We start from the raw sequence: 22033 nt of genomic DNA, 5'->3' as shown, positions 1-22033 counted from the left end.
GCAGAACCTGGCAGCCAGACAGGACATGTGCGTTGAGCAGAGAAAATTCAAGTGAAGAACTGAAAGGCACAGAGAGCCAGGGGCAGTGGAAGGGAGGCCAGTAAGATGCAGGGATCAGATCTGGGAAGGTTCTGATGTGTGTCCTGGAGGCAACCGTAAGCTCAAGGGGTGAAAGGACCAGATTCACTTTCCCGAAGAAGATGCTGCTGACCAAACGGAGAAACAGAGGTGCGGTGGGGGTGGGGGTTTACAGTGGGATTAGGGCGACCCTTCAGAAAGCTATGAAAACCACCCCAGCAAGAGATGATACCAGCTGTGAGCAGATAAAGAAATGTCCTCATTCAAGAACCAGACCACGGGGACCACAGCAACGAGAACAGCGAATACACTCTAAAGAAAGTAAGAATCTCACAGACGGAGTGGCAATGGTGCCAACTGAAAATGACCACAGGATACATTCGGCATATATTAGTCCGACACTAAGTCAGAGGAAATGAAACAGAAAAACAAACCTATGAAATCTGATGTGTTAGTCAAGCCAATCTGCAATTATACTCAGAAATCTCTAGCCAAGTTCCTTGTAAAAATACCAATCTTGTCCAAACTAAAAGAGAGAGAGAGAGAGAGATTTATTTACTTCTAGGCCTAGATAGGTAGGCACAGAGAAATTAAGTCCCTTAGTAAGCATTCACGTATGTTGAGTTTTGAGGTACAAAATCAGTGTTGTGGAGCAACTTCTAGAAAATTCAGTGAAGATGAAGCAGGCCCAAGTGGAAATCTCAGTAGGAACAGATTCTAGGACACCATCATCCATGCCCACTAGAGATCTTTACCTTGTATCAGCATGGAAACAACCCTTACAGTTGTTTAAAAGATCTTATCTCTGAACTCATTTATATCATCCTGAGCCTTCATATAATGCCCCCACAAACCAAGCTAAATTGGGCCTATAGCACAAAATCAAGCCAACGATAGTCTCTGCCTCCATTGCACACATATCCACGACCCTGAACAAGAAGAAATCTCAGTTCTCATCCAGAGATTCCTGAAAAGCAACCATTGCTTTATAGACTGTGTGTGGAGTGAGTATGAGAGAAGAAGCTGAGAAGTCCCCATCGGACTGGTGAGTAATCACAGGAGGAGAGGAATTCTAGTCACCAAACATTCCAGAAACGATGGGTCCAGCCCTGACAAGCTGAGAACAAGCATCCAATGGCAACCACCATGGACAATCCACCTTAGATGCCAGCCCACAATCCGGAACTCCCCCTACCTGAAGTATCCCTGAAATCTAGATATACCAAAGAAGCCAAAGAACCTGCAACATTCTGCTATTACCCCCTGAGACTTGGGTCACTGTCAACTCATAAGTGGTGTGGAAGGACGGGTGTCATTCATAAAGTCTGGGACCAGAATCACTATCCTTGGATCCACATTTATAAAGTAGGGTGAATCGGAAAAAAATAACCTCTGTTCTGAGGTGGGAACAAAATACCAATGTGTATCAGAGTAGGAAATTAAGTTATCTCTTTCAGGCGGAAATGAAAATGGAAAAAGCCATACTCTATGAAATAGTCATGCTTCTGCTTAGCTGGATCTAATCCAGAAGACAACTATATATTTTACTGATGGCCTTAGTAGAGGTGACTGCATTTTCTTTTTCTTCATTTAAGCTTCTTTTCAGGAAAAAAAAAAAATCTCACAAACATCAAATTATTTATATTGCTCCAAATTCTTTTCCAATCTTTGTGAACACATATTGTAGCATATACATTTAGTGTTCTGTTCTTAGTTTTGACATGTGTACTTTTTCACGCCCTGGCACTTGCTAGCATCTCTGTGCTTTAAATGGTTACACAGTTATTACCACAGTGTGATTCATCATTCTCCAATTATTAGGCATTTGAATGGTTTCCAGTTTTTTCTTTCAATGCAAGAGCTAAAAACATTGTATGTTCTTGTGTTGCTTCTTTTGGTAATAATAGATGACAAACATTAAACTCCTCGCTGCATAATGCTATATTAGGTTCTAATCAAGAGGCTGCTATAAACTGGTGACCTCCAGGCTGAACTTTGCCCCATACAGATTTTTTTTTTTAAAGATTTTATTTATTTATTCGACAGAGAGAAATCACAAGTAGACGGAGAGGCAGGCAGAAAGAGAGAGAGAGGGAAGCAGGCTCCCTGCCAAGCAGAGAGCCCGATGCGGGACTCGATCCCAGGACCCTGAGATCATGACCTGAGCCGAAGGTAGCGGCTCAACCCACTGAGCCACCCAGGCGCCCCTGCCCCATACAGATTTTAACTGGCCCCCAGAGATAGGCAGTTTTTTGGTTTCTTGTTTTTTGTTTTTGTTTTTAGGTGGGTTTTTTGTCTCTTTATTGTTTGAATGTTGCTTAATGTCTTAAGTCAGGGCCTATAGTTCGGTTTTGTCACAATTCCCAATAATCATACTCCTATCCACTTAAATTACCTTCCTAGCCCACACAAACATTTGAGTTTTAAGTCTCTATTTCAATTTTCAGAACTACTTGCAAGATATCTTTCTGTTCTAATTACTTGCAAGATACCTTTATATCTGTTCTAACAATCTCACTGTAATTTATCTTTTCTGGTTTAATAGGTAAGTATTAATAATCTTTTAGAATTTTTAAACCTTTTTTTTTTTTTTTTTACATGCATACAGGATTCCTACCCCTTGCTAGCAATGAAAGGAAAAGGACATGAGGCAAGCCCTAACTAGGAACTTGTCATAGCTGAACTTCGTGGGAAGGAGGATAATCAAGGCTCTTTGAACACTCCGGGCTCCAGCACAGTGCAGCATACTCCACAGACAGATAGTGCCATGCCAATATCATGGATCCGGGTTTACCCAAACCAGTAGGTGCCAGTTAGGGCTAATGAATGATGCCTTTGTTCATAAAAATGCAGAAGGTCACTGCCCACTATCCTCCTTAAAGGGATGTTGTAGAACCCCATTTCCCTGGAAAATCTCTGCAACTGCCTTTCCCTTTAAAATTGTACTCATGCATCCTTCCCTAAAGAGGACAATCTCTACATATAAGAAGAATAAATGCTTAGTCATTTCCTAGGCTTCTAAGTCCCACTGTTAGCAGACAAATCTTATTTTAGTTTCAAAAAAGTCTATTTTCAGCAGCTTGCTTGATTATACTTATGAAATCAGCCTCCTTGGAGAAACAGATGGTAGGGTAAAAAGAAATTAGACCAGGATACCAAGACCTAGGTTCTAATTCCAGTTTTGCCACTGTGATGGAGATTGCTAGCTGTTTATAAAAACCTACCATCCCTGTCCTCCAGAGTCACAGAGCTATAGGTGGGCTACATTCTCCAGAATCACACCCCTGACCCTTGGAACTAGGCATAGCCATGTGACGAAGCCCTGCTGACAGAATAATTTATATTATTTATTTACTTAAAAATTATTCGACACTAAGACTCTCCTAATAAAGCCATGTTTCAAACTGATAAAATTCATACCATACAATTCACCCTTGTAATATCCAATTCATTGGCTTTTAGTATAATCACAGGTTGTGTACTCTTACCCCTACCTAATTCCAGAATGTTACCACTCCAACAGGAAACACCATACTGTACTAGTTAACAGCAACTCCTCATTCTCCCCTCTCCTCTGTATCCAGAAACCACTCATCTACTTTGTCTTTTTGGACTTGCCTATTCTGGACATTTCATGTTAAGTGGAACGAGATAATATACGCCCTTTGTCACTGGTTTCCTTTACTCAGAATAATGTTTTTGAGGTTCATTCATGTTGTATTATATATTCATATTCCATTCCTTTCTATTGCTGAATAATATTTCATTATATAGGTATGCCACATTTTGTTTCTCTATTCCTGAGTTGGTAAACATTTGGATTGCTTTAGCTTGTTGGCTATGAAAAATGCTATGAACATTTGTGCACAAGTTTTTGTGTGAACACGTTTTCAATATTCTCAAATATACCTTAAAGTAGAATTTCAGGGTTGTTGTTTTTTTTTTTAAGATTTTATTTATTTATTTGACAAAGAGAGAGAGCTCCTAAGTAGGCAGAGAGGCAGGCAGAGAGGGAGGGGGAAGCAAGCTCCCCGCAAGCAGAAAGCCCAATGTGGGGCTCGATCCCAGGACCCTGAGACCATGACACGAGCAGAAGGGCAAAGCTTAACCCACTGAGCCACCCAGGCACCTGAATTTCAGAGTTCTATGGTAACTCTATGTTTAATTTTTTGAGAAAGGTATAGGTAGTATCTCTTTGTGGGTTTTGATCTGTATTTCCCTAGTGACTAATGATGTTAAGGATATTTTCGTGGTACTTATTGGTCATTTTCTTTGGAGAAATGATTACTCAAATCTTTTGCCTGTTTTTTAATTGGGGTATCCTTTTCATTATTGAATTGTAAGAGGTTTTTTTTTTTTAAAGATTTTATTTATTTATTTGACAGAGAGAAATTACAAGTACACTGAGAGGCAGGCAGAGAGAGAGAGAGAAGGAAGCAGGCTCCCTGCTGAGCAGAGAGCCCGATGCAGGACTCGATCCCAAGACCCTGAGATCATGACCTGAGCCGAAGGCAGCGGCTTAACCCACTGAGCCACCCAGGTGCCCAATTGTAAGAGTTTTTAAATATATTATGGACATTAGATCCTTCTTACATATATGACTCAAAAGTCTTCTCCCATTCTGTGGATTATCCTTTCACTTTTGTGACATATTGGCCTCTGACACACAGTTTCTAATTTTGATGAAGTTCAATTTGTCTATTTTTTCATTGGTTGCTTGTATTTTAAGTGTCAAATCTAAGGAACTGTTGTCAAATCAAAATTCACAAAGATTTACATCTACTTTTTCTTCTAAGAGTTTTATGACTTTAGTATTAACAGTTAGATCTTTGGTTCATTTTAAGTTAATTCTTATATATGGTACAAGGTATGGGTCCAAATTCATTTTTTTTACATGTGGATATCCACTGTTCCGATACCATTTGTTCAAAGCACTATTTTTTTCCATTTTGTTATCTTGGCACCCTTGTAGAAAATCAGTTGACCATAGACTTATTTGTTTATTTCTGGACTCCCAATTCTGTTCAATCTATACGTCTGGCCTTAGGTCAATAGCACACTATCTTGATTACTGTAGGTTTGTAGTTAAGTTTTGAAAGTAGGATGTGTAACACTTCCAAATTTGTTTTTTTCCAGATATTCTGACTATTCTGGGTGCCTTGCATTTCCATATGAATTCTAGAATCATTTTTCTCATTTCTCTGAAAATGGTAATAGGAATTTTGATAGGGATTATGTTGAATCTGTGGATCACTTTGGGGAGTCCTGCCATCTTAATAATATTAAGTCTTCCAATCCATGTCTTTCCATTTCTTTAATTTCCCTTAATAATGTTTTTATAATTTTCACAGTGCAAGTCCTGCATCTCTATATATGGATCTGTATATTCTAAAATATTTTATTCTTTTTGATACTATTATAAATGTTATTATTTAGTTTCATTTTAAAATAGTTCATGCTTAGAAAACAGCTGACATTTGTATATTGATCTCACATCCTATAAAGTTGCTCAATTAACTTATTAGCTCTCACAGGTTTTTTACTTTTTTTTAAAGATTTTATTTATTTGCCAGATAGCGCAAGTAGACAGAGAGGCAGGCAGAGAGAGAGGAGGAAGAAGGCTCCCTGCTTGGCAGAGAGCCCGATGCGAGGCTCTATCCCAGGACCCTAGGATCATGACCTGAGCAGAAGGCAGAGGCCTCAACCCACTGAGCGACCCAGGCATCCTCTCACAGTTTTTAGGTGGATTTTTGAAGCTTTCCTATATATAAAATCATGTCATCTGCAAAGAGAAAGTGTTACACCTTCCTTTCCAATTTCATGCCTTTTATGATTTCCTGGCCTAAATGTTTTGACTAGAATCTCCAATGCAATGTTGAATGGAAGTGGCAAGAGCAGGTTCCCTTGTTTTTTTCTTGATCTTGGGAGAAAACTTTCTGTTTTTCACTATTCACAGTATGATATTGGCTATAGGTTCTTCACAGGTGCTCTTATCATGTTGAGGAAGTCCCTTCTTGTCCTAGCTTGTCAATTTTTTTTTTTTTTAATCACAAAAGGGTACTGTATTTTTTCTAATGCTTTTTCTTCATCTATTGAAATGATAATGTAATTATTTCTCTTTTAATCTATTAATATGGTGTATTATACTGATTGACTTTGGTATGTTGAACTAATCTTACATTCTGGGTAAATCCCACTTGATTATAATTTATAAACCTTTTTATATGCTGCTGGTTTTGAATTATTAGTATTTTGTTGAGGATTTCTTTTTGTCTATATTCATAGAAGATCTTAGTCTCTGGTTTGCTTTTTTAAATATGTCTTTGTCTGCTTTTAGTATCAGAATAAAAATGGCTTCACAGAATGAGTTATGAAGTACTTTCCCCTCTTCTGTATTTTGGGAAGAATTTGTGAAAGATGGTGTTAATTCTTCTTTAAGTATTTTTTAGAATTCACTAGTGAAGCCATCTTTGCAGAGGACAATTCTTTGATTACTAACTCAATCTCTTTAGTTGTGATAGATCTACTTAGATTTTCTATTTCTTCTTGAGTCAATTTTCATTGTTTGTGTCTTTCTATGAATTTGCCATTTCATCTAGGTTAAATGACTTATTGTCATACAATTATTCACATATTTTCTAACATATTTACTTACCCTTTTTATTTATTTAAGGTCAACAGTAGTGTTCCTTCTTTCATTCTTGATTTAGTAATTGGAATCTTCTCTCCTTTTTTTTTTTTCTTGGCCAGTCTAGCTACAGTTTTTTCAATTTTGTTGCTCATTTCAAAGAACTAACTTTTTGGTTTTGTTGATTTTCTCTATTGTTCCAAAGAGGCCTCTTTTAATGTGCCAAATTTCTGATGTCTGCTTTACTTAAGTGCTGAAAATTGATAAAATGCAACCTCAGTAGTTACAGAATTTCCCTTATCTCAACTGTGAAAGGATAAAATACTATAGTTTAAAAGGCAGAAACTTGTTCCAATCATTGCCTGAGAACTTGGAAAGAATACTTAACCTTTCTGAGCCCGTTTACTCAAACATAAAATTAAAACAGAAACACAGATGTCTGGAGATGATGTCAGAATTATGTGAGAAGATATACAATGCATCTCGTGGCCCAGGGCCAGCCATTTGGTAGACACCCAAAGAATGCTGACTGTGTACTTGACTGCTAAATTACATGTTGCATATAAACATAATACATTAGTGTGTAATGTACTCTATTAATCATTCCCCTCCTTTACTCATCTCATCCATCTTAAGAGCTCAGCATAGACTTTATCTTCTATCAAATCTCGGTGCTGCTTACCAAACAAATAACCATTCCAAGGTAGCGAGTATCATCAACACCTGGGTCTACAACATAGTCTGTTTGTTGTTGTCATTGTTGTTGTTGTGATCAAGTTACATGCAACAGGAAGATAAAACGGACCCCTAAAGAATATGTATCTCTTAAGGACATCCCCAAGTATCTAGCCTTCACTACATGCTTAATACACATGTGAGGAATAAATGGAGGCACTAGAGGGAGCTATAAGCTAAGGGGTTAATAAAAATAGCCCAGCTTCCTCTTTAAGTGGCTAGTGAAGAGACCATACTGGCAGATTAAATTGATCAAAATTAAATGTGTTAGTATAGACAGTCCTCAAACTAATCAGTGAGCCTGTGCAACCCAGCTTAAGAGAGTGTGCCTGGGTAAGTAGGCTATTTGGAATACAATATAACAGGATAACGCAGGAGAAAGAAAGGTGAGGCAAGATTATTTTGGAATTATTAGAAGAATTAAGGAAGTAAAAACCGAGAGGGATACTTTTGCTGTTATAAGGAAAAGCCAGGAAAAGATCTAAATGTGAAGAAACTTACTGCACCACCTTCTCAGCCAAGATATTTTTGAAAGTTGCAAAAACTTGCTTTACAGAACATCTTTTAGAAGTGGTACACAACAAGCAGGTACTCTGTTCTTCAGAATAGTAATGACAGACAGTAAGAAAAAGAAGAGAGGCTGGAGGCAGGAACAGAAAACATGGACCAAGGAAGTTTTATTTCTAATGCACATGTCAAAGATGATTGTTTAAAATCAACATAGAAAGGAGGAGAAGAACATTTTACTTTTAACATTTCCTGTCTGTATTTCCGTCAAGAAAATCCAACACTAAAAACAAACAAAAATCCTAATTCTGATTTTTTTTTCATCTCAGATCCCATCTAGTACAACTGAAGTTCTAGGGGAGAACTAACACAATCCAATTCCAAGCCAATGCCTGATAAGACACCAGTGCTAAACTATCAGATGAAAGCCATCACCAACAAAACCAGCAACAAATAATTCCACTTGTATCATCAGCTCCTAACTACATGCCACTAATGCTAATGAGTTCAGAAAGAACAATTATTTTTGTGAGTGCTTTGTTTTGAAGAAATAAAATAAAGTAACAGTAATAAAATGAGCAGCTGGGAAGAGGGCAGCCAGCATGAAAAACAACAGCTGAAAAGGTTCCCATGTGTGCACACATACATACACACAGGATGTATGAGGATCGTCCTAGTTCATATATCAAACCTGAGGCATTCTGATAGAATATTGGCTATGAAAAGCTAATAAGATGAACTTCAACACTTTAAAAGGGACAGATATCAATTTTATCTTTTAATTTGCTTTTTGTGAGGTAGGTTCATAAATTATACATCACACTGGCAAAGCTTCCCTAACTGATAAGCTTATGGTTAAAACATTAAAATCCTCTTTATTAGTTTATCACCTTCTAAAAAAGGGTATTCTTTTGGCTTCCAATTTTCTGCTTCAGCTTCCATCCAGATTTTTGTTTTTATATAGGAGAAAACTGATGTGAGTAGGCATGAGTTTAGATTAAAATTGGCATATTTTTAGGTGCTAAGATGCAAAAATTAAAATGTGATCATGTTTAACAAAAACTTTGAGTCTATTTCAGATCAACTCATATGACTGGGATTAGGCTCCTGCCTTCTCTCTCTGACTTGAAACAATCATGAAAAAACATCAGATAAATAAGCGGTGGCTTTAATAGTCTTAAGCATGCAAGTAGTTCACAGGTTCATGAGATAAAAGTGGCAAACAGAGAGAGTAAATGGAAACACTAAGAAGAAAATATTACCTAAAATTCAGCTCAACAGTTTCTTACTTTAAACATAAATTTAAATTTACCATATAATTCAGCAATTTCACATATATATTTCAACTCAAAGGAAATGAAGATATGTACACAAAGATCTGTATGCTAATATTCATGGTGGTATGATTCATAATAGTCAAAAACTGGTAATAATCCAAATGTGCACCAACAGATGAATGGATATGTGAAATATGGTACATCCATTACAACCGGATACTATTCAGCAAAAAAGAGGAATAAGTACGTGTATTTGCTACAACATGGAAACACTTCAAAAACATTATGCTAGGTGAAAGAAGCCAGATGCAAAACATCACACATTGTAGTTACATGAAATATTGAGAAAAGTAAAATCTACACAGACAGAAAGCAGGTTAGTGTTTACCTGCAGCGGAAGGTGAGAAAGGAGAGTAACTGCAAATGGACACAAGGGACCTTCTGGGGATCTGAGAAATGTTCTAAAATTGGGTTATAGTCATGGTTGCATTATTTAATAAATATTCTAAGAATCACTTAATTGTATACTTAAAATGAGTGAATCTTATGGCGTGTCAATTATATCTCAATAGAGCTGTTTTAAAAATAATCCAGGGGCATCTGGGTGGCTCAGTCATTAAGCATCTGCCTTTGGCTCAGGTCATGATTCCAGGGTCCTGGGATCCAGCCCCATGTCGGGCTCTCAGATCAGCGGGGAGCCTGCTTCTCCATCTCCCTCTGTCTCCCCTTGCTTGTGCCCTCCCATCTCTCTCTCTCAGATGAATAAATAATATTTTAAAAAATCCAATAAGGTGATAAGGTAATATGCAGAGATTTTAAGTGTACACCTCAGTGAACTTTATCATGTGTATACACCATGTACCAGCACCCAGATCAAGACATAAGGCTTTTTTTGGCACTCTGGAGAGTCTCCTAATACCCATGTCTAACCATAATTCACTATCCCCTCCACAAGAGTGGTGATCACTAATTTGCTCTCCATCATGCTGATTCATTTTGTCTATAACTAAAAATTCAATGTTTCTTTTGCTCAGCACAATGTTTGTGAGATTCATCCAAGTTGATGCTGATATCAGCAGTTCATTCTTTTGTATTGCTATGAAATATTCCATGATGTAAGTACACCATAGTTTATAAATTCCTCTGTTAAAGAACATCTAGGCTGTTTTCAGTTTGGGGCTATTATGAATAAAGCTGGTATGAACATTATTTTAGATGTCTGTTGGCAGACATATGCACTCATTTTTCTTGGGTACATAGCTTGGAGTAGAAATGCTGATTCAAAGAGGAAGCAAATGTTTAGCTTGGATAGAAAGTGCCATAAAATTTTCCAAAGTGGTTAAACAAATTTCTATTCCTACTAACAATGTCTACAAGTTCCAGCTGTCGTATATCGTCACCAACAGTTGGCATTGTCAATCTATTTAATTTTAGCCATTGTGCTAAAAAGACATTGTATACCTTGTAGTGTATACTCTAGCATGATTTTAATTTGCATTTCCTTGATTGAGAATGAAACTGAACACATTTTCACATATTTACCGAACACTGGGTGTCTTCTTTGATGAAGTGCCTGTTCAAGGTTTTTGTCCATTTTTTAAAAGGTTATATCCTTTTCTTATTACTTCATAGAAGTTCTTTATTTTGAATACAGATCTTTTATCAGATACATGTTTTGCACGTACTACTGCCCAATCTGTGGCTTGTCACTGCTCTCTCTTAATGGTGTCTTAATTTACAAAAGTATATAATTTAATGAAGTCCCAATTTATCATTCTTTTCTTTCATAGTTAGTTCTTCTTATGCCCTGTTTAAGAAATCTTTGCCAAGGTTATAAAATTGTTACCTTTCATAGTTGATTCCTTGATCACCGATCAAATTAATTTTTGTATGTAATTTTTGTATGTGGAGTCTAAGTTCACTTGTTTTCCTATAAAGACACCCACTTGATACTGTACCATCTACTGGAAAAACTAACCTTTCTCATGGGGATTACAGTGGCAAATGGCCATCAACCAAGTAACTATATCATCTGTAAGTCTGTTTCTGGACTCTACTGTGTTCCACTGTTCCATTTTATCCTTGGGGAAAGCTATTGTCTTAATCACTGACACTGTATGGTGATCGTGAGCTAGGGAACATGTTAATACACAATTTGTTGTAGAACATTGTGAACTGTTTGTTCTCTCTAAGAGAGGCAAATGCCAAAAATTAACTATTTCAAGTACTACATGTCATCATTTATCTATTTTGAAGAAGATATGCTCCTCAATCAGTGAAATAAAATGCTTTTTCATCACGTAAGGCTTACAGAGTCTATAGGATCCCTTGTGTTAACTGCAGGAACCTGCTGAACTCCAGGATGCAAATGTCTTACCTGAGTAAGGTATATGGTATCCTTGAATGCCTGTAATGGATCTGGGCTTTCCGGGAGTGTGAAGTGAAATTCGACCTGACGCAGCATTTCACTGTTACCATCTGCATGATGTTGTCGGTGAAGAGAAAATTTGCTGTTGTAAGACCAGTCCTCTTTAGATGAAACCTTTCGATGAAAGAAGAAGAGGTACAAAGTGGGAAGTTAGGAGTGAAACTACTTTTCCACACACTTCTGACAAACTCAAAAAGTACTCTGCACAGAGAAAAGAGCTCAAGGTTTGCTCTGCGACTCTAATTTCACAGATGGTAGATGTTTTGTACTTATTACTGGTGGAAGAGTAGCCCTGTGCAAAGTTGAATCACAAAACCAGAATATGGCACCTATACCTTCCCTAACTCAAACCTAGGAAGTTTCACTTTGGCATTTCTTTTTCTTTCTTTCTTTTTTTTTTTTTTTTAAGATTTTATTTATTTATTTGACAGACAGAGATCACAAGTAGGCAGGGAAGCAGGCAGAGAGAGGGGGAAGCAGGCTCCCTGCAGGGCTCGATGTCAGGACCCTGGGATCATGATCTGAGCCAAAGGCAGAGGCCTTTACCCACTGAGCCACTCGGGCGCCCCTCATTTTGGCATTTCTATCAAAATTCTTATCTTATCAAAACATTATTCCTGTGTTTAGAACACTCATCGTGCTCATTTTTAAATGTCATTTTATCTATTCAAGTAAATAAATTGTCAAAAAAAATAATGGACTGAAAACAGTAATCTGTTAAAACTGTCAGTTCTTTGACAGGAATAAAATATGACTATTAAGACAGTAAATGCTTAGCACTTGCTTATTTGTTTCTCAATTACTACTAAATATATTTGATATATACAGATGTTTAATTTTGATATAGTTGAAGACAAAAACCAAACAATGATACTCTTTCCCCCTAACAGTAAATCTTTTTTTAGAGCCAGGCACAATTTATGTGATCTGTCATCTCCTTGAGAAGCTATCATCAGGTCAAGGTAAAAACAAACAAACAAAAATACCACACACATATTAGTAGTGTAACTTTTAGAGAAAAATAGACAATCATTCTGCCTTATAGGTCTATGATTTAATGCCTTTTAGCATTTGAAAAAGATGTAAGACAACTGCTGTCTACACCTGAAAATATCAGTTTAATGCAGGTTACACAAAGGCTTTGAAAAACAATCTACCGCACACTCAAAAATCCCTAAAAATTAAAAATATTAATCCCTGTTCACAAAATATGACTTATACTTCCCTAGAATCATGCAAGCCACAGACCAATCACCTTAAAAGGAAAAAACTACTCTTTAGGAATTTATTTATAGTAAAATGTAAGTAGTGCACATTACTCATGTTTGATGTGAAAGTTTTTCCAAATTATATGTATTTTCCAAAACTGGTATCACCAGACAGTTTAGAGAACACTAATTACTTCAATTACTTACTTAAAAGAGGTATTAGCATTTACAGTCATCTTGTACACATTTGAGATGCACAGACCTTTAGCAACCACCTTCCTTTCCTTTTAAAAGCCTGAAACACATCTTCAGGCTTCTCAGCCTTAACTGGTAATGATATGAATGTATCCCATAACTGGTAAACTTGATCTTCTGTTATGTGGAAAGCTTTCTAACTTCTGATAGTCATGGTTTGAGAGTCTATTATAAATTTCAGCTGTAAAAACATTATCAGTAGGAATTAGAAAGTGCCAGACAAGGCTCTAATTGTTTTAAGAATATTACCTCACTCAATCCCCATGACAAGTCTACAAGTCAGTATTATTATCACTGTTTTTTTTAAAGATTTTATTTATTTATTTGACACAGAGAGAGAAACATCACAAGTAGGCAGAGAGGCAGGCAGAGAGAGAAGGGGAAGCAGGCTTCCTGCTGAGCAGAGAGCCTGATGCGGGGCTTGATCCCAGGACCCTGGGACCACGACCCAAGCCCAAGGCAGAGGCTTTAACACACTGAGCCACCTAGTCAACCCTGGCAGTTCTAGAATTAAAATCCAAATCTGGGAGCGCCTGGGTGGCTCAGTGGGTTAAGCCGCTGCCTTCGGCTCAGGTCACGATCTCAGGGTCCTGGGATTGAGTCCCACATCAGGCTCTCTGTTCGGCAAGGGAGCCTGCTTCCTCCTCCCTCTCTGCCTGCCTCTCTGCCTACTTGTGATCTCTCTCTGTCAAATAAATAAATAAAATCTTTAAGAAAAAAAAAATCCAAATCTGTTTATTCCATAGCCCAAGCTTTTAATCACTATGCAATACTGATAATGGACTATTGAAAATATTATTTTGGGCGCCTGGGTGGTTCAGTTGGTTAGGCCACTGCATTCAGCTCAGGTCACTACCCTGGAGTCTTGGGATAGAGTCCCATATCGGGGATCCCAGCTCCATGGGGAGTCTGTTTCTCCCTCTGACCTTCTCCCCTCTCATGCTCTCTCTCAAATAAATAAATAAAATTTAAAAGAAAATATGATTATTTGACAAAGAAGTAATGCATCCTAAACTAGAAAGGGACATTTTAATATTTTTGTTAAATATATGGGGGAATAAAACCTCTAACTAAAAACCTAAGTTTTATGTAAAGTTATTCTTTTGGTTTCTTTCATTTTCCCAATTACCTAATCCAAATCCTCAACTAAGCAATGTAGTTCAAAAAAGAGGAATGGTTAAATCAAGGGTTCATAATGAATAGTACATACAGAACTTAGCTTCACCTTTCCCTATGTTAAAACACAGTGTTTTGTATCTTTGAACATCATCAGGCATTTCACAAAAACACGGCAACTGCATTATTATCAGAAGGTAAACAGAAAGGCTAATAGATTTAAGAAAAAAGTTTAGCAATTTATAACACTCATCCCTCCCAAAAATGTGAAATGAAAATGATTCAGCTTCTGTGTTAGACAGTAAGCTTGAATCCAGATATCCTACTTGCTATCTGGGAATAATGATGGAACTCTCACTCCCTAGAACCTTGATTTCCTTCCAGACCTCAATCAAAGGGTTGGGGGAGGGAGGAGATCATTGCTAAATGAAACAATGGGTCTCTGGTAAAGAGCACCTGCTCAGTAAATATTTTTGCTTCTTTCTTTCCTTCCTTCCCATTCGAACACCTATTCCTACCTGAGTCAGTATACTCAACTCCATCCTCCTTCATTTTGAAACAAAAGTATTCCTAAAAAGTCCACCTTGTAATATGGAAGTGCTAAAAAAAAAAAAAAAAAAAAAAAAAGAAAGAAAGAAAGAAAGAAAGAAAAAAGAAAAGAAAAGAAAACAAGGGGTAGATCTAAGGTTATGACATTACTTATTAAAGTTCAAAATATAGGGCCGCCTGGGTGGCTCAGTGGTTAAGCATCTGCCTTTGGCTCAGGTCATGACCTCAGGGTGCTAGTTTCAAGTCCCACATCACCTTCCCTGCTCAGCAGGGAGTCTGCTTCTCTCTCTCCCCCTGTCCCTGCGCATACTCTCTCTCTAATGCTCTCTCAAGTAAATAAATAAAATCTTAAAAAAATAAAGTTAAAAACACAATATGACTGCATTGTGTGGAAGCAAAAATAGTTGGGTTCAGGTGGTAAAATTGAAGAAGATTCTGAAACTGTCTTAAAATTTTTTTTGTGGTGGGGCGCCTGGGTGGCACAGTGGGTTGGGCCTCTGCCTTCTGCTCAGGTCATGATCCCAGGGTCCTCGGATCGAGCCCCGCATCGGGCTCTCTGCTCAGCAGGGAGCCTGCTTCCCCCTCTCTCTCTGCCTGCCTCTCTGCCTACTTGTGTCTGTCTGTCTGTCTCTCTCTCTCTCTCTCTGTCAAATAAATAAAATCTTTAAAAAAAAAATTTTTTTTGTGGTTACTTTACACAAGTAATAGGGGAGGGAAAACAAAAGTTCGTATTTATTTTAAGAGAGCGAACCTGCATATATGAGTTGGGGAGGGGCGGAGGGAGCCAAAGAATTTCAAGCAGAGTCTGTGATGAGTGCAGAGTTCAAAATGGGCCTCCAGCCCATAACCTGAGATCATGACTTGAGCCAAAATCAAGAGTTGGACACTTAACAGACTGAGCCACCCAGGGGTCCCCAGGTACATGATTATTTCAGCAGATGCAGAAAAAGAGCATTTGACAGAATCCAATACCCTTTTATGATATAAGCACTCAGCCAACTAGGAATAAAAGGGAACTTCCTCAACCTGATAAAAGGCATATATGAAAAACCTACAGTCGGGGCACCTGGGTGGCTCAGTGGGTAAGCCTCTGCCTTCGGCTAAGGTCATGATCTCAGGGTCCTTGGAAGGAGCCCCGCATCGTGCTCTCTACTAAGCGGGGAGTCTGCTTTCCCCCCTCTCTGCCTGCCTCTCTGCCTACTTGTGATCTCTGTCGAATAAATAACTAAAAATCTTAAAAAAAAAAAAAAAAAACCCTACAGTTAACATCTTACTAAACAGTAAAAGACTAAAAGCTTTCTCCCTAAGAAAAGGTGTCTGTTCTCACCATTTCTATTCTACATTGTACTGGAGGTTTTAGCCAGGGCAATTAGCCTAGAAAAGTTAATAAAAGGCATCCATATTGAAAAGGAAAAAGCAGAAGTAATTCTATATGCAGATGACATGCTCTTAAATATAGAAAAACACAGAGGATTCACAAAAACTATTAAAGCTAATAAATAAGTTCTGCAAGGTTGCAGAATGTATGTTCAATGTACAAAAATCAACGGTCTCTTTATATACTAGTAATGAACAATGTGAAAATAAATTAAGAAAATAATTCTACTTACAAAAAGAATAAAATACTTGGGAACAAATTTAAACAAGGAAGTATAAATTCTGTACAATGAGATTACAAAATAGTGAAAGAAGACATCACATGTTCATGGATCAGAAAACATCTTATTGTTAAAATGCTAATACTTTTGCAAACTAATCTACTGATTCAACACAATCCCTATCAAAATCCGAGTGGACTTTTCTGCAGGAACTGCCAAGGTGATCGTAAAATTGATATGTAAATGAAAGGCACCCAGAACAGTCAAAACAATCTTGAAAAGAGGAACAAAGTTAAGTGAACTCACACTTCCTGCTTTCGAAACTCACTCCAAAGCTGTAAGTAATGATGACAGTGCATACTGGCATAAAACAGACAGGCAGATCAATGGAAACAAATTGAGAATCCAAAAATAAACCTTAACATTTATGGTTAATTGATTCTGACAAAGGGGTCAAGAAAATCAATGGGGGAAAGAATAATGCTTTCAATAAATGATGTCTAGGTAACTAGATATCCACATGCAAAAAAAAAAAGAAAAGAAAAAATGAACCTGGACACTTTCTTCACACCATATAGAATAATTATCTCAAAATAGATTACAGATCTAAAATTAAGAGCTAAAACCAGAAGACAACACAGGAGTAAACCTTTGTGCTCTTAGGTTAGAAAATGGTTACTTAGATACAATAGCAAAAGCACAAAAGATTAATGAGAAGACTGATAAGGACTTCATCAAAATTTAAAACTTCTGGGGCACCTGGGTGGCTCAGTCAGTTAACCATCCACCTTTGACTCCGGTTCTGATCCCAGGGTCCTGGGATTGAGCCCCACATCGGGCTTCTTGCTCAGGAGGGAGCCTGCTTCCTCTTCTCCCACTGCCCCTCTCCCTACTTGTACTCTCTCTCACTCTAATGAGTAAGTAAAAAATCTTAAAAAAAAAAAAAAAAATTAAAACTTTTGTGCTTTAAATGACACCATCAGGGCACCTGGGTGGCTCAGTGGGTTAAAGCCTCTGCCTTCGGCTCAGGTCATGATCCCAGGGTCCTGGGATGGAGCCCCACATTGGGTTCTCTGCTCCACAGGGAGCCTGCTTCCTCCTCTCTCTCTGCCTGCCTCTCTGCCTACTTGTGATCTCTGTCTGTCAAATAAATAAATAAAATCTTTAAAAATAAATTTAAAAAAATAAATGACACCATCAACTAAGTAAAAAGAAAACACACAAATTAGGAGAAAATATTTGCAAAACATAGATCTGATTTTAAAAAAATATCCAGAATATATGTATAACTCTTAAAATTTTTTTTTTTAATTTAAATTCAATTTAGTTAACATATAGTGTATTATTAGTTTCAGGGGTAGAATCTAGTGATTCATCAGCTGCATATGTATGGAGCCAGTGCTCATTACATCAAGTGCCCTACTTCATGCCCATCACCCAGTTACCCCGTCCCCCCAGCACCTACCCTCCAGCAACCCTATCTGTTCCCTATAGTTAAGAGTTCCTTATGGTTTGCCTCCCTCTCTCCTTTTATCTTATTCTATGTTTCCTTCCCCTCCCCTTCTGTTCATCTGTTTTATTTCTTAAATTTCATATCAGTGAAATCTATGGTATGTCTTCTCTGACTGACTTATTTCACATAGCGTAATATAGTCTAGTTCTATCCACATCATTGCAAATGGCAAGATTTCATGCTTTTTGATAACTGAGTAGTATTTCATTCTATATATATACCACATCTTCTTTATCCCTCCATTTGTTGATGGACATCTGGGTTCTTTCCATGTTTTGGCTACTGCAGACACTGCTGCTATAAACACTGGCACAATTCAATAACAAAAAGACAACCCAAATTAAAAAATAGGTGAAGGGTTTTTGAATAGACATTTCTCTAAGGAAAATATACAAATGGCTAAAAAGCACATGAGAAGAAGCTCAACATCATTAGCCATGAAAAAAAGCAAATTTTCTGTAAATGCTAATCTCCAGAGAAATGTTAAAAAACACAAAAAGGGAAAATTCGTGTTGACAAAGATGTAGAGAAATTGGAACCTTCATACATTTCCTGGTGGTAATGTAAAATGGTGCAGTGTTTGCAAACTATGGGAAATAGTTTAGCAGTTCCTTGGAATATTAAACATACAGTTACCATATGGCCCAGCAATTCCTCTACTAAGTGTATACTTAATAGAACTGAAGACATTGCTCACAGACACACTCACACAAAAATGTATACAGATATTCACAGCAGCTATTATTTTTCATATTGGCCAAAAAGTGGGGATACACAAAGTACATCAACTGAGGAATGGATAAACAAAATGTAGTATATCCACATGATGGAATATTATTCAGCAATTTTAAAAAATGACAAACTACTACATGACAGAACATGGACAAGTCATGAAAACTTTATGCTGAGTAAAAGAAGCCAGTCTAAAAAGATCACATATCTTATGATTCTAATATATGAATTGTACATAAAAGGCAAATGTATAAACACAGAAAGCAGATTAGTGGTGCCTAGAGCCGGGGTGGGAGGAACTGAGAGAGTGGGGAGTAATTTGGATATAGAGTTTCTTTGGAGTGATGAAAATGCTCTAAAACTAGGTCATGGTTAATAAATAAAATCGAAAAAAAAAAAAAAACCAAAAAACTAGGTCACGGTGATGACTGCACAACTCTGTGACTAAACCAAAAACCCTGAAAGTGTACATTTTAAATGGGTGGATTTTATGGTCGGTGAATTATATCTCAATTAGGGACACATACAACTCTGAAATAAAATCTGCCTATGAAACTGAATCTGTAGGAACAAAGAAAGTAAAATGCCATAGTGAAAGTCAGATACAGCAACATGAAAGAAAAAGGAGAAGGAAGAGGAGGAGGAAACAGAAGACAAAGGGGAGGAGACAAACGAAAAGAAATAATTCCACCTGGTAACAGTTAGATAAAATTTTACTTATCACATTCATTTCTCTTACTGTAGCAAACCATCCAGTTCTGAATATCTGTAAGTGAAAACAGTTGTAGGATATACAGAAAATAGCAAGTGAGAATTACTTTCATGCATGATAAGAAGTCAGGCTTAAGCAACCCTGGTTCCCATTCAATTTTTATAAATGTAAGTGAAGGAACATAATTAAAAGCAGGTTTGAAAAGTTATAATTCTCAAATTGATGACTACAAGAAATTTAGCTCCCCAAACTTTAAAGAAAAAAAGTTCTCTTCTATGATCTTCCTCAACTTTCATTTAAATACTAAGCACATTTCATTAGACTGTCTATGGCCATACCACCCCGAACACGCCCAATCTTGTCTCATTTGACTTTCTGAACCTCTGCTGAGAATGACCTATGCCCATCACCTACCATTCTGAATCACTGGGAAATCAAAAGTGGCTTACCTTTTTTAATGTACTGAAGGAAGGCCAGGACTGATATCCATATTCAGATACAAATCGAGCTTTTGGGAAAACTTTCCAATCCCAGCAATCACTGGTATAGTCATAAAAATGTACATCACCAAAATTATTGTCATATGGGTTGACAGAGAGCCAGCCTTCTTTAACAGATTCGGCCCCATTTGTAGGGCTGGATATAATAAAAGGACGAGTCTTGTCTTCCTGAGTCCAGAAATAAAAGGAGTGTTTGTTTTAATTCCAATATAGTTAACATACAGTGTTAACGTTAGTTTCAGGTGTACAATATACTGATGCAACACTTTCACCCTCACCCAGTGCTCAACATGACAAGTATCCTCCTTAATCCTTATCACCTATCTCACCCATCCCCCTCTCCCACCTCCCTCTGGTAATCATCAGCTTGTTCTCTATAATTAAGAGTCTATTTCTTGGTTTCCCTCTTTCTCTTTTTCTTTTCTCTTTTTTCCTCTGCTTATTTTTTCTTAAATTCCACATATGAGTGAGATCATAACGGTATTTGTCTTTCTCTGACTGATTTAATTCACTTAGCATTATACTCTCTAGCTCCACCCATATCTGTGTAAATGGCAAGATTCCATTCTTTTTTATGGCTGAGTAATAGTCCATTATATATACCATAGACACACACACACACACACACACCCCACATCATCTTTACCAATTCATCTGTCATGAACACTGGGTTGTTTCCATAATTTGGCTATTGTAAATAACGCTGCTATAAACACAGGGGTGCATATATCCCTTTGAATTAGTGCTTTTGTATTTTAGGGGTAGATACCCAGTAGTGTGATTACTAGATAGTCAGGTCTGTTTTTGACCTTCTGAGGAAACTCCATACTTTTCCACAGAGGTTGCACCAGTTTACATTCCCACCAACAGTGCCCAAGGGTTCCCCTTTCTCTGCACCCTCCCCAACATCTGTTGTTTCTTGTGTTTTTTATTTTAGCCATTCTGACAGGTGTGAGGTGATATCTCACTATAGTTTGATCTGCATTTTCCTGATGGTGAGTGATGCTGACCACCTTTTCATATGTCTGTTGGCTGTCTACATGTCTTTGGAGAAATGTCTGTTTATGTCAGATCATTTACTTTTTAAAAAAAACACTGTCAAGTTACAGGATGCCAAATGACTGCAGAAAAATAATAGAACCATTAACCTTCTGCATTCAACAACCACCAGCACCTGCTATTCACCAATCCTTTCTATCCATTTGTAATTAACACAGCTTACTCCTTAGTACCTGCTCCCAATCTTTTTCAAGAATGCTGTGCCTCTACATTACCTTCTACCAACAGTAGAAGTACAATCTACTGCAGAAGTTCTCATCCTTGGCACTACTGACATTCTGTGCTTGATAAGTTTTGTGCATTGGTGACCAGAAAAAGGGAGCAAGGGGAGACAGAATGTTTAGCAGCATCCCTGGCCTCTACCCACTAGATGCTAGTAGTACCCTGTACACACACCAAAAAATGTCTACAGACATTGCCAAATGCGCTCCTGTCCCTTGGAGGACAAACTCGCCTCTACTTAAGAAACACAGGTCCAGTGCTTAAGAATTAGAGGCTAAGGTGCAGGATATAAAATTAATACCCAGAAATAAGTAATATTTCTACACACTAAAAACAAACTAGCAGGAAGAGAATTTTTAAAATTATATACACCGTTTATCCTTTTTAAAGATTTATTTATTTATTTATTTATTTGACAGAGAGAGAGAGAGACAGCAAGAGAGAAAACACAAGCAGGGAGAGTGGGGCTTGATCCCGGGAGCCGGAATCATGACCAGAGTGACGAAGGCAGCCGCTTAACCAACTAAGCCACCCAAGCACCCCAAGAAGGAGAAATTTTAAAACAACACCCTTTATAATTGCACCAAAAAGAATAAAATACCTAGGTATAAACTTAACCAAAGAGATGAAAGACCTCTACTCTGAATACTATAAAACACTGATGAAACAAACTGAAGATGACCCAAACAAATGGAAAGATATCCCAGGTTGTAGGCTGGAAGAACCAATATTATTTGAATGTCCATAGTACTCAAAGCAATCCACAGATTCAGCGCAATCCCTATCAAAATACCAACAGCGTTTTTTACAAAACTAGAACAAATAATACTAAAATTTGTATGAAATCAGAGAAGACCCCAAATAGCCAAAGCAATCTTAAAAAAGAAAAAACAAATCTTGGAGATGTCAAAGCTCC

The 22033-nt window shown here is 37.4% G+C and overlaps 1 protein-coding gene across 4 annotated transcripts in view; it reads right to left on the bottom strand.

Annotated features, from left to right (window-relative positions):
* The window catches only part of MANBA (mannosidase beta), a 121770-nt gene that overhangs the window by 11347 nt on the left and 88390 nt on the right, over nt 1–22033 (bottom strand). For 3 of the 4 annotated variants that reach the window (XM_082728982.1, XM_082728985.1, XM_082728983.1), the window contains 2 exons: nt 19786–20004; nt 11603–11767 (listed from right to left, as the gene is read on the bottom strand). In XM_082728982.1, coding sequence (XP_082585108.1) covers nt 11603–11767; nt 19786–20004 — 384 coding nt within the window. The remainder of the gene's footprint in view (nt 1–11602; nt 11768–19785; nt 20005–22033) is intronic. The other variant, XM_082728984.1, reaches the window with a different exon arrangement.

Source organism: Mustela nivalis (genome assembly GCF_964662115.1).
Source record: "Mustela nivalis genome assembly, chromosome: 4".
NCBI classification, from domain to species: Eukaryota; Metazoa; Chordata; class Mammalia; order Carnivora; family Mustelidae; genus Mustela; species Mustela nivalis.
The sequence above is the reverse complement of the archived record's forward strand: the minus strand, read 5'-3'. Positions and strand labels throughout refer to the sequence as shown.